The sequence below is a fragment of the Cebus imitator genome, unplaced genomic scaffold, assembly GCF_001604975.1.
Source record: "Cebus imitator isolate Cc_AM_T3 unplaced genomic scaffold, Cebus_imitator-1.0 Scaffold9, whole genome shotgun sequence".
NCBI classification, from domain to species: domain Eukaryota; kingdom Metazoa; phylum Chordata; class Mammalia; order Primates; family Cebidae; genus Cebus; species Cebus imitator.
Genome location: NW_016107324.1, coordinates 6,163,954 through 6,181,652, shown reverse-complemented (window position 1 = coordinate 6,181,652; position 17,699 = coordinate 6,163,954). Strand labels below are relative to the sequence as shown.

The 17,699-nt window shown below is 39.2% G+C and overlaps 1 protein-coding gene across 11 annotated transcripts in view; it reads right to left on the bottom strand.

The window, feature by feature from the left end:
- GABPB1 (GA binding protein transcription factor subunit beta 1) overlaps positions 1 to 17,699 on the bottom strand; it is a 79,176-nt gene that overhangs the window by 20,880 nt on the left and 40,597 nt on the right. For 5 of the 11 annotated variants that reach the window (XM_037744367.1, XM_037744371.1, XM_017544917.2 and 2 more), the window contains exons 2-6: positions 13,791 to 13,898; positions 7,553 to 7,720; positions 5,265 to 5,459; positions 3,284 to 3,395; positions 2,813 to 2,926 (exon numbers count right to left, since the gene is read on the bottom strand). In XM_037744367.1, coding sequence (XP_037600295.1) covers positions 2,813 to 2,926; positions 3,284 to 3,395; positions 5,265 to 5,459; positions 7,553 to 7,720; positions 13,791 to 13,898 — 697 coding nt within the window. Of the gene's footprint in view, positions 1 to 2,812; positions 2,927 to 3,247; positions 3,396 to 5,264; positions 5,460 to 7,552; positions 7,721 to 13,790; positions 13,899 to 17,699 lie in introns of all 11 variants that reach the window. The other 6 variants (XM_037744349.1, XM_037744352.1, XM_017544904.2 and 3 more) reach the window with 2 other exon arrangements.

Here is a 17,699-nt window from a genome sequence, read left to right as displayed (position 1 = left end):
CTTGGCTCCCTTCAACCTCCGCCTCCCAGGCTCAAGCAATTCTCCTGCCTCAGCCTTCCAAGTAGCTACGACTACAGGCATGCGCCACCATACCCAGCTAATTTTTGTATTTTTAGTAGAGACAAGGCTTCACCATGTTGGCCAGGAAGGTCTTGCTCTCTTAACCTCGTGGTCCACCTGCCCTGGCCTCCCAAGTGCTGAGATTACAGGCGTGAGCCACCACACCTGGCCAGAGATAAGTTATTTAATTAAAGAAATTTATAAGTTTAACCAAATAGAAACCACCAAGGAAATCCATTTTCTTTGATATGCTTCCACAATTACAAAAGTGTTAAATATATGCAGGCATAGGATATAAAAGCAGCATGTCAGTACGATGATACATACAACTCCTAACCAACGTTCAAAAGTGATTCATAAAAATCTTATGACTCCCAAATATAAAGACTTGGATTCAAACTTTGATTATAATGCTACAGAAGCTGGAGAATGGATAAATGTTATCTTCAAAAAGAGGCCAGGCACAGTGGCTCATGCCTATCATCCCAGCACTTTGGGAGGCTAAGGCAGGGAGATCACTGAGGTCAGAAGTTCGAGACCAGACTGGCCAACATGGTGAAGCTCCGTCTCTAAATACGAAAACAGCTGGGTATGGTGGTGCACACGTATAATCCCAGCTACTGGGGAGGCTGAGGCAGGAGAACTGCTTGAACCTGGGAGGTGGAGGCTACAGCAATCTGAGACTGCATCACTGCACTCCTGCCTGGGTGACAGAGTGAGACTCTGAGAAAGAAAAGAAAGGAAGGAAAGGAGAGAGAGAGGGAGGAAGAGAGGGAGGAAGGGAGGGAGGGAGGAAAGGAAGGAAGGAAGGGAGGGAGGGAGGGAGGGAAAGAGAGAAAGAGAGAGAGAGAGAGAGAGAAAGAGAGAAAGAAAGAAAGAAAGAAAGAGAGAGAGAAAAAAAGAGAAAAGAAAAAAGTAGCATTCCTCCAACTCCTCCAAGTCAAAAATATTCCAGTAATACTCATCTTAAAGCTTTCTGGTGAGGAATAAATGAGCTCATACGTAAAATATTTATCACAGCGCCTAGCATACAGAGTGAGCATTTGATAAATTGTTATTATTGATCAAATTTTGAAAAAACACTGATTTTAAAAATGAATGACAAATTATTCTCTACTATAAACACCGATCTAAATATAATGCCTTAAGCTACAAAAGAATATTTTCTTAAAATTTAAAAAATTTCCTAATTAAAAAAAAAAATTTACCACCATAATAATTATATCAAGAAGCATTTTCGTTAACTATAAAGGTAAATCTTATCTAAACCAGCTCTTCATTAATACTCTCCATCATTTAACAAGAAGTAACTTTTTTTTTTTTTTGAGACAGAGTTTCTCGCTCTTGTTGCCCAGGCTGGAGTGCAATGGCGCAATCTCGGCTCACTACAGCCTCTGCCCCAGGTTCAAGCAATTCTCTTGCCTCAGCCTCTGGAGTAGCTGGGATTACAGCATGAGCCACTACACCCAGCTAATTTTGTATTTTTAGTAGAAACAGGGTTTCGCCATGTTAGTCAGGCTGGTCTCAAACTCCCGACCTCAGGTGATCCGCCCACTTTGGCCTCCCAAAGTGCTGGGATTACAGGAGTGAGCCACCGGGCCAGCCCAGGTAACCCTTTAACAGTGGTTTATGTATACTATTTCCTAGTTCTATTAGTCATTAAGATTTTATAACACTTAAAAAATAAAATTTACGAAAAAAGCAAGTTTTATTGGTTTCTGCTTTTTTTTTTTTTTTTTTTTNTTTTTTTTGAGGCAGGGTCTCATTCTATCACCTAGGCTGGAGTGCAATGGCATAATTTCAGCTCACAGAAACCTCTGCCTCCTGGGTTCAAGCGATCCTCTGACCTCAGTCTCCTGGGTAGCTGGGACCATAGGCACAAGCCACCACACCTGACTAATTTTTTTTTTCTTTTGTCTTTTTTTTGTTTACCTGACTAATTTTTATATTTTTTGGTAGAGATGGGGTTTTAGCATGTTGCCCAGGCTGGTCTCAAACCCCTAGGCTCAAGTGATCCACCCATCTCTACCTCCCAAAGTGCTGGGATTACAGGTGTGAGCTACCATGCCCAGCCAAAGCAAGCTGTTTAAACAAAAAGTCACCAACTAGTAAATCAAGGGCCAAATTAGATACAGAGACATGTTTTCTGTGAGCCATACACGTTTTGTTTTGTTTTTTAATTAATTACCAAGATTTAACGTTCTTTTAAAATCCAGATTCACAGCTTCCTATAAGAAACAGAATCTGGGAATACTGGACTCATGACTATAATCAGCTAGAGCTAAGTCAAAGATGCCCCCCAGCCCTTGTCCCACTCTCCAACTGGGCGTAATCTCAATCCTGCCCACATTAGCCTTTTTAACCTTCCTGGCCTTTGTAAACATTTGAATCTGCAATTTTTTTTTTTTTTTGAGATGGAGTCTCACTCTATCACCCAGGCTGGACTGCAGTGGCGCAATCTCAGCTCACTGCAGCCTTCACCTCTCCAGTTCAAGCAATTCTCCTGGCTCGGCCTCCCAAATAGCTCGGATTATAGGCATGCGCTACCTCGCCTGGCTAATTTTTTGTATTTTTAGTAGAAATACAAAAATACAATGGGGTTTTGCCATGCTGCTCAGGCTGATCTCTAATTCCTGAGCTCAGGCAATCCACCCACTTTGGCATCCCAAAGTGCTAGGATTACAGACGCGAGCTACCACACCCAGCCTGAATCTGCAACTTTTAATGCACACATTAGGCTTGTTTTTCTAACCTGGAGTTTCGGAAGAATTGGACAATGGAGCAGATGCTTCAGCTAAGGCAGCTAATGTAGCTAATACTGATGTAGAAGAGTTTCCAAACTGAACAGCAGATACACCCGTTTCATCTGCAAGAAAAAAGAAAATAGATTTGAATTTCTAAGGAGCTTAATCCAATGCATATTTCTGATATTCTATTTATCTTATTCAACTCTTAAACAAAGCTTGGATAGCATTAGTTTTTGAAAGGTAATACTGTGGTAAATTTTGCAATATCACCTTTCTTCAGATTACTTTGTCTCATAAATATTTGTTTTTCTGTCAGTTATACCAAAGAAAACCAAGGTGGCTGGTATAATCTTACCCTTGTTCTCCAAGTCCTTTCTTAAAAGGATGTATACCTACTAAAGCATAAAATCCCAACACCTATCCTATATGCATCTCAATACCTGTTGCCTTGGATGAATTTTCTGAAGATACCAGACCTGTTAGGTTCACCACCCCTCCAGGTCCAATGATAAACTGTGGTGTTGCAGCATGTATTGTCACAGTGTCAGGACTCTCTGGATTTGTGTTGATTTGGTTCTGCATAGCAATCTAGGGGACAAATCATCACAGTGTTTTCAGAATTATAACCAGAACACAAATTCTCCATATAATACAAACACACATATAAAGGAATATTCTCTAAGAAGAATCACACAGTACAAGTGGAAATATTTGTCTCAGGTCCCCTCAGAGTGTAGTGGCATACCAAGGGTACATATTTATATCCTGAGTCCCCCTCTTAGGGAAAGTAGCAAAATCCTGGGAGAGGAGAAATGAGTATCTAAAAGGTGTTTATAGAACACAGAACAACTTTGACATTAAGCCAGCTGAGGTGGCAGGTGCCTGTAATCCCAGCTACTCAGGAGGCTGAGGCAGGAGGAGTGCTTAAGCCCAGGAGTTTGAGACCACACGGGCAACATAGTGAGACCTCCATCTCAAAAAAAAACCAAAACACAAACAAACAAAAAAAAAACATTGCTGCCCTGTAGCTATAGGAATTTAATTATTTCTTCTACATATGGCAATACATAATACCACACATACAAATTACTTCTCAATTACTTGCTCCCCATCTTCAACTCCAACCCCTAAACTACACAACTCCAACCCCCAAACTGCACTCCTAGGAGTAAAAGGAATGGAAAGAGTCATGGTAGAATTCATTTTCCTGAAATAAAACATCTTTTAAGTAACTAGTGGAAGCTCAAAGGAGTCAGTCTTAGAAGAGTTCTGGCCAGTTGTGGTGGCTCATGCCTATAATCTCAGCACTTTGGGAGGCCAAAGCGGGCAGATCACAGGGTCAGGAGTTTAAGACCAGCCTGGGTAACATGACAAAACCCCGTCTCTACTAAAAATACAAAAATTAGCCAGGTGTGGTGCTGCCAGCCTGTAATCCCTGCTACTTGGGAGGCTGAGGCAGAAGAATTGCTTGAAACCAGAAGGTAGAGATTGCAGTGGGCAGAGATCACACCACTGTACTCCAGCCTAGGCAAAAAGAGCAAAACTCCGTCTCAAAAAAAAAGAAGAGAAAAGAAGAGTTCTAATGCTGGGAACAAGACCAAGCAGATAGGAAAGAAGAGGTATTAATTAAAAAAGATAATTTATATTATGTCATCTGGCTGAAAATAAGAGAAGTAATGTTGGTTACTAGAAAAACCTGCCCGACGGATCACAAACTCAAGAGATCAAGACCATCCTAGCCAACTTGGGGAAACCCCGTCTAAAAAACAAAAGAAAAACCTGTCCCAAAGCCAAAAACAACAGATCTTTTTGAGGATGCTGAAAATCAGACTGCATTAAAACGCAACAAAAATAATAGAATAAGGCCGGGGGTTGGCGGTGGCTCACGCCTGTAATCCTAGCACTTTGGGAGGCCAAGGCGGGTGGACTGCCTGAGCTCAGGAGTTCAACACCAGCTTGGGCAACATAGTGAAACCCCATGTCTACTAAAAATACGAAAAATTAGCTGGGTCTGGCAGCGTGCACCTGTAGTCCCAGCTATTCAGGAGGCTGAGGCAGGACAATTACTTGAACCCAGGAGGCAGAGGTTGCAGTGAACCGAGATTGTGCCACTGCACTCCAGCCTGGGCAACAGAGCGAGACTCTGTCTCAAAACACACACACACACACACACACACACACCACACACACATACACGCGCGCGCACGCGCGCGCGCCTCTAAAGGAAAATCACAGAAAGTAATCATCTTATCTAATGTTAATGAAAAGACTGTGGCCTTATAATCAGGAAAATGAATAGTAATAAAGAAGAAGTGAAAGAGAAAAGGCCTGTCCAAAATAACAGTCCAACATGGAAGGCTACAAACTAAATAGTTTAAATAATCCACAACATAAGAGATCCTACTACCAATAAAGCTTCTTTTTCTTTATTTTCTTAAATTAAAAGCCAAAAGTTACCTGTAATATCTCTGCTAAATCTTCATTTCCATTGTCTATTGAAATATCAAATGCAGTTTTACAAAATTTACTTTGTGTGTGTACATCAGCACCATATTTGATTAAAAGTTCCACCACCTCTTGATGATTGTGTTCTGTGGCCCAATGGAGAGCTGTCATCTTTAACATGTCTTTTGCATTGACATCAGCACCATGCTACAAAAATATTTCAAAGAGATTACTAAGATATGAAACATAAAGAATTCCTGATATGAAACTATTACTTCTGTGCTTTAAAGCAAGAACGAATAACATAATCAATTCTTTATTTGTATATGTTACATACATGTTCCAGGCCAGGTGCAGTGGCTCATGCCTATAATCCCAGCACTTTGGAAGTCCAAGGCAGTTGGATTACCTGAGCTCAGGAGTTTGAAACGAGCCTGAGCAACATGGCAAGACTCCATGTCTACAATACAAAAAATACAACAATTAAGGGCTGGCTCACCCCTATAATCCCAGCACTCTGGGAAGCCAAGGCAGGCAAATCACTTGAGCTTAGGAGTTGGAGACCAGCCTGATCAACATGGTGAAACCCGATCGCTACTAAAAATACAAAAATTAGCCAGGCATGGTGACACACATCTGTAATCCCAGCTACAGGGGAGACTGAGGCAGAAGAATCGCTGGAACCCGGGAGGCAGAGGTTGCAGTAAGCCAAGATCACACCACTGCATTCCAGCCTGGGCAACAGAGCGAAACTTGTCTCAAAAAAAAAAAAAAAAAAAAAAAAAAAAAAAAAAAAAAAAAAAAAAAAAAAAAAAAAAAAAAAAAAAAAAAAAAAATATATATATATATATATATATATATATATACACATACATACACACACACACACACATACGTTCCAGCAACAATCACCACTTATCTGTCACTTAATTTTTCTCTCATGCTGAATTTCCTGTTTTCCTTCTCATTTCTTAGGAATGAGTCAATTTTTTTTTTCAGTAACAAAGCTATGGGCACAAAGAGCTAGAAGGCCTAAGAAATGAAGGAAACTATGAGCATTCCTCTAAAACCTTCTTTAATGTTTGTATGGCAGCTGGTCCCTTGGTTCCTCATTTGCGCGCGTGCGCACACGCACGCACACACACACAAATCCTTTGCTTTCAAAACCAGTGCACCCCAGAAAAAGTAAAAATAAATTATAGACAGGGGAAAAAAAAAAGGTGCAACATGAAGAATTAAAAGAAAGCTATCTACAGATATACTGTCCAATATGATAGCCAACAGACACATGTAGTTATTGAGCATTTGAAATGTTGCTAGCCAGAACAGAGATATGCTATATGTAGAAATACACATTGAAAAATACAGAAAAAATAAAACATAATATATCTCATTAATAATTTTTATACTGAACAGGGAGTAGTGGCTCATGCCTATAATCCCAGCACTCTGGGAGGTCATAAGTTCAAGACCAGCCTGACCAACATAGTGAAACCGCATCTCTACGAAAAACACAAAAATAGCCGGGCATGGTAGTGGGCGCCTGTAATCCCAGCTACTTGGGAGGCTGAAGCAGGAGAACTGCTTGAACCCGGGAGGCGGAGGTTGCTATGAGCCAAGATCATGCCACTGCACTCCAGCCTGGGCAACAAAGCTAGACTCCGTCTCAGAAAAAAATAATAATAATTTTTATACTGATTTCATGTTGAAATGATATTAATCTTTGTATAGATTGGGTTAAATAAAATATAAAATTAGAATTACTTTATAAATGTGGCTACTAGAATATTTAGAATCACAGTATATGGTGATTTGCATTTATGGCTTCCATTTTATTTCTTTTGGATAGGCTGATGTAGAGGCCAGGATAAGAAGGATAAAGCAGAACATCTATCACTCTACATTTCAGAATTTTCTACGCCACTCTTAGGCATTTAGATGATTATAGAAAAATCCCCATTTATATTATTTGCTATTATGTTTGTTAATCATTCAAGCCTACTGTTCTCCCTTCCATGAATTGTGACTATAAGACAAAGCTGTAGTTCCTCACCATAGGGTAGACCAAGGTCCAAGAAATCAATTAGTTGACTTAACTAAGAATATACCTAAAGGAAGTTTTGAAATGAAAACTGTAAGATAATTTTCATTTAATCGGCTTATACACACAAAAAATGAAATACTACAGGTAAAATACTAAGTAGGCATTTAACAAAAACTAGTTCCCTCTCCTTCTTATAAAACTGTAAAGTGCTCGGGGGCTTACTTTTAAAAGCAAAGTGCATAAAGAGAACACACACCTTAAGTAAAACCTCTACTATGCTGGCATGGCCCTCAGAAGCTGCCATATGTAATGGTGTTCGGTCCACTTTGGTTCTGGCATCTCTACTTACACCAGCTCGGAGCAGTACCTCTGTGGTAGAATAATGACCATACTGTGCTGCTAGATGAAGTGGAGAAGTTCCCAGCTGTACCACAGAAAAAAAAATCCATATTTACCATTATTGTTAGCACACTTCTGTTTACATAGTAAACAAATTTTCTTTATATTATCTGTTTACATAACTCAAAACTCAAAAGAAATGACTTGATTCATGCTTATCACATCCTCTTCATAGACTCTCTGAAGAATTACCAAACATTCTCAATGAAGAACAAAATCCATTATTTCTTTTAATTCAAACTTTCTTTCATCATTTTTTTAAATTAGATAAGCTGCCGAAATAAAATTAATTTCATTAGAAATTAGAGATAGAGGCAGTGCACAGTGGCTCACAAAACCTGTAATCCCAGCACTTTGGGAGGCCGAGGCAGGTGAATCCCTTGAGGTCAGGAGTTCAAGACCAGCCTGGTCAACATGGTGAAACTCTGTTTCTATTAAAAATATAGAAATTACCCGGGCATGGTGGCACATGCCTGTAATCCTAGCTATTTGGAAGGCCAAGGCAGCAGAATCGCTTGAACCCGAGATGCAAAAGTTGCAGTGAGCAGAGATCGTGCCACTGCACTCCAGCCTCGGTCAGAGCAAGACTTTGTCGAAAGAAAAAAAGGAAGGAAAGAAGAAAGAAAAGAAAAGAGAAAAGAAAGAGAGAAAAAGAGAGAGGGAGAGAGAAAGAAAGAAAGAGAGAGAGAGAGAAAGAAATAAATAGAGTATGAGAGATTTTTCTGTGTATTAGAATGTTCTTCATACCAATCACATAAAACTTGCTAAGTTAACTTCATCTGTAAAATTCATATCAAATAAATTTAACAGTATATATTTTTACTTTAAGTGGATCAAAATTGCTTTGTAGGACTTAAAATATTAATGTATTAAAACATCTCAGTGATCTTTTTAAAGGGATTTTTTTCAAAGGAAAATTCTTAGGTCCACTTGCCAAAGCTGAATTAGAACAAAACCAAAACAGTGCCCAATTCTCCTGAAATTGGCTCCACGTCATTAAATAGACATCCGCAATACATAAAGGGAGTACTAAAATATGAGGCAAGGAAGATTAAGTTATATTACATGCATTTAAAGGCATAGAAAATCCCTACAACTCTCTGATTACCATGTCACTTGATATTCCAAAGAACTAAGATATTTCCCTAGAACATGAAATTTGCTAATTTGGACTAAGGAAATTTACACATATAAATAGTTTACTATGTTATGAAGAGATTAAGTGAGATATATGTACAAAGGTCCTTAGTCCTATCTCTCCCTCCCTCCCTAACCCCTCCCATATATTTTTATATAGATCTATATCTATAGATATATACATAAATACATATCTATATCTATATATAGATATATACATAAATATATATATATTTTAAATACATATAGATAGATAGATAGATAGATAGATAGATAGATACAGATATATAGATTTTTTTTTCTTTTTAAATTAGAGACAGGGCCTCACTGTGTTGCCCAGGCTGGGGTGCAATGGCTATTCACACGTACAATTATCACACACTACAGCTTTGAACTGCTGGGCTCAAGCAATCTGTCCACCTCAGTCTCCAGAGTAGCTGGGACTATAGGCACACACCAACAAACCCAGATAAACCTTACATTTTTAAGGGAAGGTCATCCTAGCAGATCAAAGAAGATCCTTAAACAATCCTTTCTTTCTCCAGGCTTTTTCAATTTTTCTATAATTAGCGCTTTCTACACTCTTAAATTTCAGTCTTTAATGAAAATATCTCAACAGCCCATTTACCAACCAGGAGTTTTGCTCAGCTTGACATTAGGATCTACTTTAGTATTTTCGTCTTCTTAGACCTTCCCTTCTTGGTTATTGATGCAAAACATATACACATATATGAAAGATTTGTTTGTTTTTTTCTGAAACACAGCTTCACTCTAGCACTCAGGCTAAAGTACTCTGAGGGGATTATAGCTCACTGTTACCTTCAAAGTCCTGAGCTCAAGCAAGCCTCCTCCCTCAGCCTCCTAAAGTGCTGGGATTATGGATGTGAGTCACCACACCTGGCTATGTAGCTTTTGGGTTTTTTTTTCTTAATTCATGTTTTTAGAGACAGGTTCTTGCTCTGTTGCCCAGGCTAGAGCGCAAAGGAGGAACTGTAGCTCACTGTAACCTCTAACTCCTAGGCTCAAGCAATCTTCCCATCTCAGCTTCTAAAGTAGCTAAAACTACAGGCTAAGCCACCAAGACTAGCTATTTTTTTGTCCACCCCCCCTTTTTTTTTTGAGATGGGGTCTCACTATGTTGCCCATGCTGGTCTTGAATTTCTGGTCTTGAATTTCTGGTCTCAAGTAATCCGCCAGCTCAGCCTCTCAAAGTGCTGGGATTACGAGCGTAAGCCACTGTGCTTGGCCGATATATGTAGTTTAAAGAAAAATAATAAGGCAAACACCTGTGAATCAACACCACAGTCTAGAAATAAAACATTGCCAGTAATTTAAATCTGGCCAGGTGCCATGGCTCATGCCTATAAACCCAGCATTTTGGAAGACCAAGACAGTTGGATCACCTGAGGTCAGGAGTTTGAGAGCCTGACCAACATGGTGAAATCCCATGTACTAAAAATAAAAAAATTAGCCGGGTGAGATGGTAAGTGCCTGTAATCTTAGCTACTTGGAAGGCTGAGGCAGGAGAACTGTTTGAACCTGGGAGACAGAGGTTGCAGTGAGCCAAGATCAAGCTACTGCACTCTAGCCTGGGCAACACAGCAAGACTCTGTCTCAAAAATATTAAAAAAAAAAAAAAAAACTTCCCATGTGCCACTCCCTAATCACAAGCCCCACACCAGCCCCAGTGGAAACTAATATTTTGAATTTTGCGGCAAGCATTTCTTTGTTTTTTTTATATCACTTATATCTCCCTAAATAATATACTTTGATTTTGCCTGCGTTTTATTTAAATAGAATCATATTGCATGCATTTTTCTGTCACGTGCCTTGTTTTGCTTGGTATTAAATTCATGAGATTCACCATATTAATAAATATAAGTACAGCTTACTATATTCTGTGTTCTACAATATTCCACTGAATGAGTAAACCACAATTAATTTTACCCAATCTAATCTACTGATCAACATTTGGGTTGTTTCTAGTTTGTTATTAAGAATAATGTTGCTGCTAAATACAGTAGTCTTATACATGTTTCAAGCAGATGAACAAGTTTCTCTTGGGAATATTCTTAGAAGTTCAACTGCTACATCACACAGTATGCACATCTTCAAATTTGCTACATGCTGCCAAACTGTCTTCCAAAACGATTATACCAATTCCATACTTCCACCAAAATTATGTGATTCTTCCTACCATCTCCTCACCAAGCTATTCAACTGTTTTTGTTAATCTGATGGATATATAATAGTTCATAATTTTACTTTGCATTTGTCCAAATGTTAATGTAGCTGAGTATCTTTTCATGTTTATTGCTCAAACTTTCTCCTTGGTAAAGTACCACATCAAGTCAGTCTTCTATTGCCTTGTCTTTTTATTGCTGACTCATAGAAATTCCTTATGTATTTGGATACTAATCCTTCTTAAGATCTTTTTGTCTTTGGGAGTCCGAGGTAGATCATGAGGTCAAGAGTTCGAGACCAGTCCGGCCAACAAAGTGAAACGCCATCTCTACTAAAAATACAAAAAAATAGCTGGGCATGGTGGTAGGCACCTGTAATCCTAGCTACTCAGGAGGCAGAGGCAGGAGAATCACTTGAACCTGGGACATGGAGGTTGCAGTGAGCCAAGAACATGTCATTGCACTCCAGCCCAGCCAACAGTGCAAGACTCTATCTCAAAACAAAACAAAAAAAGGTCTTTTTGTCTTGAGGTACTACAGCATCATTATGATGCATCTAGATATGGATTAGTTTTTAAATTGATCCTGCTGGAGATTTGTTAGGCTACTCAAATCTGTGGGCTGCCATCTTTTATCAGTTCTGGAAAATTCTCAGCAGTTACCTCTTCAAATTATTTCATCCGTATTTTTGCTCTTTTTGTGGATCTATGATCAGATGTTAGACTTTTTCACATGATCCTTCATGACTCTTAACATCTGTTTTACATCTTCTGCCTATTTTTATCTGTGTTATAGTCTGGATCTTTTTTTCTTATCTTTCAGCTTACTAATTTTCTCTTTACCTGTTTCTAATCTGTTATTAAAATCTTATCTCAAGTCCTTATAGGTCTGCTTCTGTTGTCAGTTGTTTTACCAGGTTATTGTTCAAACTGCCATGTGTTCATGTGTTTAGTTATTTCTGACTGCTCACTTTCCTCTGAATTTCATCTGTGGATATGAAGCCTGGGATGAAGGCAGGTTCCTCCAGAGAAGATATTCATTTGCTTCTGTCAGGAATCTGGGATAATCCCTAGTCCAAAGATCACTTCAAATTCATTTCTCAATTTACAGCTTTTTAAACTAAACAAGTTTTTTTTTTTTTTTTCTTTTTTGAGACAGAGTCTCACTCTGTCACCCAGGCCGGAGTACAGTGGCCCGATCTCAGATCACTGCAACGTTCACCTTCCAGGTTCAAGTGATTCTCCTGCCTCAGCCTCCCGAGTAGCTGGGATTACAGGTGAGTGCCACCATGCCCAGCTAATTTTTTATATTTTTAGTAAAGACAAGGTTTCACCATGTTGGTCAGGCTGGTCGAGAACTCCTGACCTCGTGATCCACCTGCCTCAGCCTCCCAAAGTGATGGGATGACAGGCATGAGCCATCACACCTGGCCTGACTACACAAATATTTATGAGTTCAGGCTGCAAGTATGTACAAGGGATGCCTTATGATTCCAAATTGTCACTACCAATTTTTTTTCCTCTCTCCATTTGATGTCTTTGTTCACATCAGCTCATTTTCTTTGCAGCATCAAGGCAACAGGGGCAGGTAGCAGAAGGGACAGGGTATTTCTGCTTTACCCTTACATTGTAGGTGCAGCTCTTTGGGATTCCAGAATTATGAGATCTCCTATTAGACTTCTCTCCATAAACAGTCTCAGGTCTTTATCTTTAGTACCCCAAGCCAGTGAGGTGGAAAAAAACACCAGGCAAATGTGAGTTCACCTAGTGTTCTTAGGGTAAAATTTCTCTGGGTTCTAGCCTTCACTTGGTTTTACAGGTTGATAACCTCTTTCTTTCTAACTCAGAAGTGTACTTAAGGAAGATTTTCCTTAAAATATTTAATCAAAAAGTCTTTATTCTTTAAAAATACAGGCTGAAACATGTATGGATGAAATGATATAGTCCCTGGAATTTGCTTCAAAATAATACAGAACAAAAAATCATACAGTAGATGGAGTTACAGAGCAAACAAGAATCATCATAATTTGATAATTTTTGAAGGTGGGTAAAGGGTATTATAGGGGTTGATATATATTTGAAATTTTCCATATTAAAAAATTTTTGTTTTTCATGAAAAATTTAAAAATAGCATGAAACAAAGGAAGGCAAAAACAATAAAATCAAAAATCTGGAATTTTCAGTTGCTACCAATAGGAGGGTTAATTCACATTCCTAGCATTCCAAATCCCTAAGACAATACTTTTATTTGTCCCCAGAATTAAAGAGTTATGTTTTTTGCCTTCCCCACAACTGACTTCTTTTTACAGTTGTCAAGATCTCATTCCCATTCCTTTCTTCCTCTTTGGTCATATTTGCAATAGTTTTACAAGTAACAACTGAAACAAACTTTTTTTTTTTTTAGGAGCAGCTATAACACTAACTCCAATCTTTATCAGTATCTTTCTTCATTATACATTCTACCTGTGCTATTTATAAGACCTTTAAATTAAATCCCAAATAGATACATTTTTATATTCATACCACATTAATGTATTCCAAAGCTTGAAAGAAAAACTCTTCTGTGGATGAAATATTTGGATAAGGTTGCCTAATATCAAAGAAAATAATATGAACTACTTCTTTTAACAAAGGTATAATTCTAAAATAATAAACACATTTGCAAAAAATAATTTTTTTGCCACTCATAAACACAATACTGACTACATTTTTCTCTGGAAAAACTCAAAAATGAGAAGAAGAAAAAAACACACACAATATTAAAATAATTCTTTACCCAGTCTGTAGTAAAAGGAGCTCCATTTGCCATCAAAATACGAACTTCGTCATCTTGACCTGCTCGTGCCGCTTCTAAAAGCTTCTTTCCCAAATCTACCAGGGACATCTAAATAAAAAATGGATGAATTGAACATCAAAATCTCCATTTATACTTTATGACATGGCATTTTCCCTTCCTGTCTTTATTAATAAGTGAATTCTCAATTATCCCTTCAAAAGAGTGTATTATGTTTAATTTTAAATTACAGATCATAGAAAAGCAATTTATATTTGAATTTTTGAATCTATTTTCCTTTCTCATTAAGTTTTTACTTAGAATAAAAGTTTAAATTCTCCAAATATACCTGCTAAAAGACAGAAGAGGTAAGGAGCAGAGAAAAGCTGGTCTAAATTTTTTTTTTTTTTTTTTTTTTCTAAATTTTTATTTTATTTTTACTTTTTATTTTTCTTTCTTTCTTTCTTTTTTTTTTTTTGAGACAGTGTCTTACTGTGTCTCCCAGACTGGAGTGCAGTGGCATAGTCTCGGCTCACCGCAACCTCTGTTTCCCAGGCTCAAACAATTTATCCTGCCTCAGCCTCCCAAGTAGCTGGGATTACAGGCGTGTGCCCCTACTGCCCGGCTAATTTTTGTATTTTTCTTTCTTTTTTTTATCCTCCCAGGATGAGTGGCACTCCGCACTGGACCCTGGTCCCCGCAATTTTTGTGTTTTTAGTAGAGATGGGGTTTCACCATGTTGGCCGGGCTAGTCTTGAACTCCTGACTTCCAATGATCCACCTGCCTTGGCCTACCAAAGTGCTGGGATTATAGGCGTGAGCCACTGTGCCTGGCCCATTCTATTAACTCTTTATAAGAGTTTTGCAGTTTTCTGTAAAAGTATAAAACTGAGGCCAGGCACAGTGGCTCATGCCTGTAATCCCAGCATTTTGGGAGGCCGAGGTGGATGGATCATGAGGTCAGGAGTTCAAGATTAGCCTGGCCACGATGATGAAACCCCATCTTTACTAAAAATACAAAAATCAGCTGGGCATGGTGGTGGCCACCTGTAATACCAGCTACTCTGGAGCCTGAAGCAGTAGAATTGCTTGAACCTGGAGCTGTAGGTTGCAGTGAGCCGAGATTGTGCCAGTACACCAGCCTGGGCGACAGAGCAAGATTCTGTCTCAAAATAAATAAATAAATAAATAATAAGTAGTACTGTATATAAGGAGTTTTGTAAGGGCAGAGGGTGTTGGATAGAGGTTACATTTCTCAAGTAACACTCTGTTCTCTCTTGCTTTCTGATTTACAGTGGAGGAGGGGAGGACAAGTACTAGAGTGGAAAGTAGATCTTGATTTGTTTAAACTATTCCACAAAGGTGATCCTAAACATCTTTAATTTGGGGCTTTTTCCACAACTCTCTGGCCATTTTGTACTACAGCACATTAACAACAGTTGAGTCCCTTTTAACATTTTTGTTCTTCATAGCTGTGTTAATGCATTTAATTATGAAAGCCCATATATATAACTTTATTTTTTGAGATGGAGTCTCGCTCTGTCGCCAGGCTGGAGTATAATGGCATGATCTCAGCTCACTGCAACCTCTGCCTCCTGGATTCAAGTGATTCTCCTGTGTCAGCCTCCCGAGTAGCTGGGACTACAGGAGCGCATCACCATACCCAGCTAATTTTTGTATTTTTTAGTAGAGACAGGGTTTCACCGTGTTGACCAGGATGGCCTCAATCTCTTGATCTTGTGATCTGCCCACCTTGGCTTCCCAGAATGCTGCGATTATAGGCATGAACCACCATGCCCAGCCAAAAGGCAATATGTTTACCCGTAAAAAATCAGTACATAGGCCGGGCGCGGTGGCTCAAGCCTGTAATCCCAGCACTTTGGGAGGCCGAGGCGGGTGGATCACGAGGTCAAGAGATCGAGACCATCCTGGTCAACACGGTAAAACCCCGTCTCTACTAAAAATACAAAACATTAGCTGGGCATGGTGGCGCGTGCCTGTAATCCCAGCTACTCAGTAGGCTGAGGCAGGAGAATTGCCTGAACCCAGGAGGCGGAGGTTGNTGCAGTGGCATGATCTTGGCTCACTGTAACATCTGCCTCCTGGGTTCAAGCAATTCTCCTGCCTCAGCCTCCTAAGTAGCTGTGACTACAGGCATGCACCGCCATGCTCAGCTAATTTTTGTATTTTCAGTAGAGACAGGTTTTCACCATGTTGGCCAGGCTGGTCTCGAACACCTGACCTCCCAAAGTGCAGGCGTGAGCCACCGCACCCAGCCAAGCTGGCCTAAAATTTAAAACTGGCAACTAATTGTTTTCACTGGAGGGTTTGTAGCAATAAAATTTTTCACAGAAGTAAATAAAGTGCAAGATATTGTCCTCTGTTGCTGGTGCAAATTAAATTAAACTTACCATAAATTTTTTTGCAATAATAAATGTGTTCAAAATTTTAAAATACAAATTTCTGCCCTCATACATGCAATATATATTTAAGTTCTTCCAGAAAGTAAACAATTCACATTCTATGAAAATACTGAGAAGACAATAATAGTATTATGAATAGACTATTTGTCTCATTAAGAGGCTAAAGGTGGTGGCTGGTGGCTCACTTCTGTAATCCCAGCAGTTTCGGAGATTGAAGCAGGTGGATCACTTGAGGCCAGGAGTTCAAGACCAGCCTGGCCAACATGGTGAAACCCCTATCTCTACTAAAAATAAAAAATTGGCTGGGCATAGGGGCTCATGCCTGTAGTCCCAGCTACTCAGGAAGCTGAGGCACAAGAATCACTTGAACCAGGGAGGTGGAGGTTGCAGTGAGCCAAGATTGCGCCACTGCATTCCAGCCTGGGAGGCAAAGTAAACTTTGTTCAAAAAAAAGAAAAAGCTGGGAAGAATATCTTGAATTAAATATATCTGAAAGGCTAATGTCCCAGCCTAGGGTGTGAGTTGTGCATGGGTGGCGTAGGTGTGTGTGTGTTTGTGTCTTCCTGAGTAAGAAATATTAAAATATGTGTCAAAAAAAGATTAGGACAGTAGAATATAGGTAAATTAAGATTTGAATGTTATCACAAACATTCAAATTCAAGGGGTAACGGTTCTGAGAAAAAAGTTCCCAAATCAAGAAAGGCTATGCAGCTGGAAAATTACTCAATTATGTTATACAGTATCCTAAGGAAAAGCACAATTGTAAGCCTGTAGGGAAGGGACTATATGGAACCCCTGAGATTTACAATGAAAAAATGTGCCTGGGGTATGAATTTGTCTCAAAAAAAAGTATATACTCTGAGGGTTAGGTAAGTAGTCAAGAGGAAAAAAGTTATAAAGAGAATAATGGCAGGTTGACTAGTATGAAGAACCATTACAGGTTGAGTATCCCTAACCCAAAAATCTGAAATCCAAATCTTTTTTGAGCATCATAGGAAATGCTCATTGAAGCATTTCAGATTTTGCATTTTTACATTAGTGATGCTGAACCAGTAAGTATTAATGCAAATATTCCAAAATCTGAAAAAACCCAAAATCTGAAACACTTCTGGACTTAAGTATTTCAGATAAAGGATACTCAACCTGCACTCAAGAAGGGAGAAAAAGGAATGTATGTGTGAGAAGGAAGTTGGCAAATGGGGCTCAAAAAGTTATAGCTGGGCGCAGTGGCTCACGTCTATAATCCCAGCACTTTGGGAGGCTGAGGTGGGCAGATTAAGGGTCAGGGGTTCGAGACCAGCCTGACCAACATGATGAAACCCCATCTCTACTAAAAAGACAAAAATTAGCCAGGCCTGGTGCCATGCACCTGTAATCCCAGCTACTTGGGAGACTGAGGGAAGAGAATCGCTTGAACCCAGGAGGCAGAGATTGCGGTAAGCCAAGAGTTGCACCACTGCACTCCAGCCTGGATGACAGTGTGAGGCTC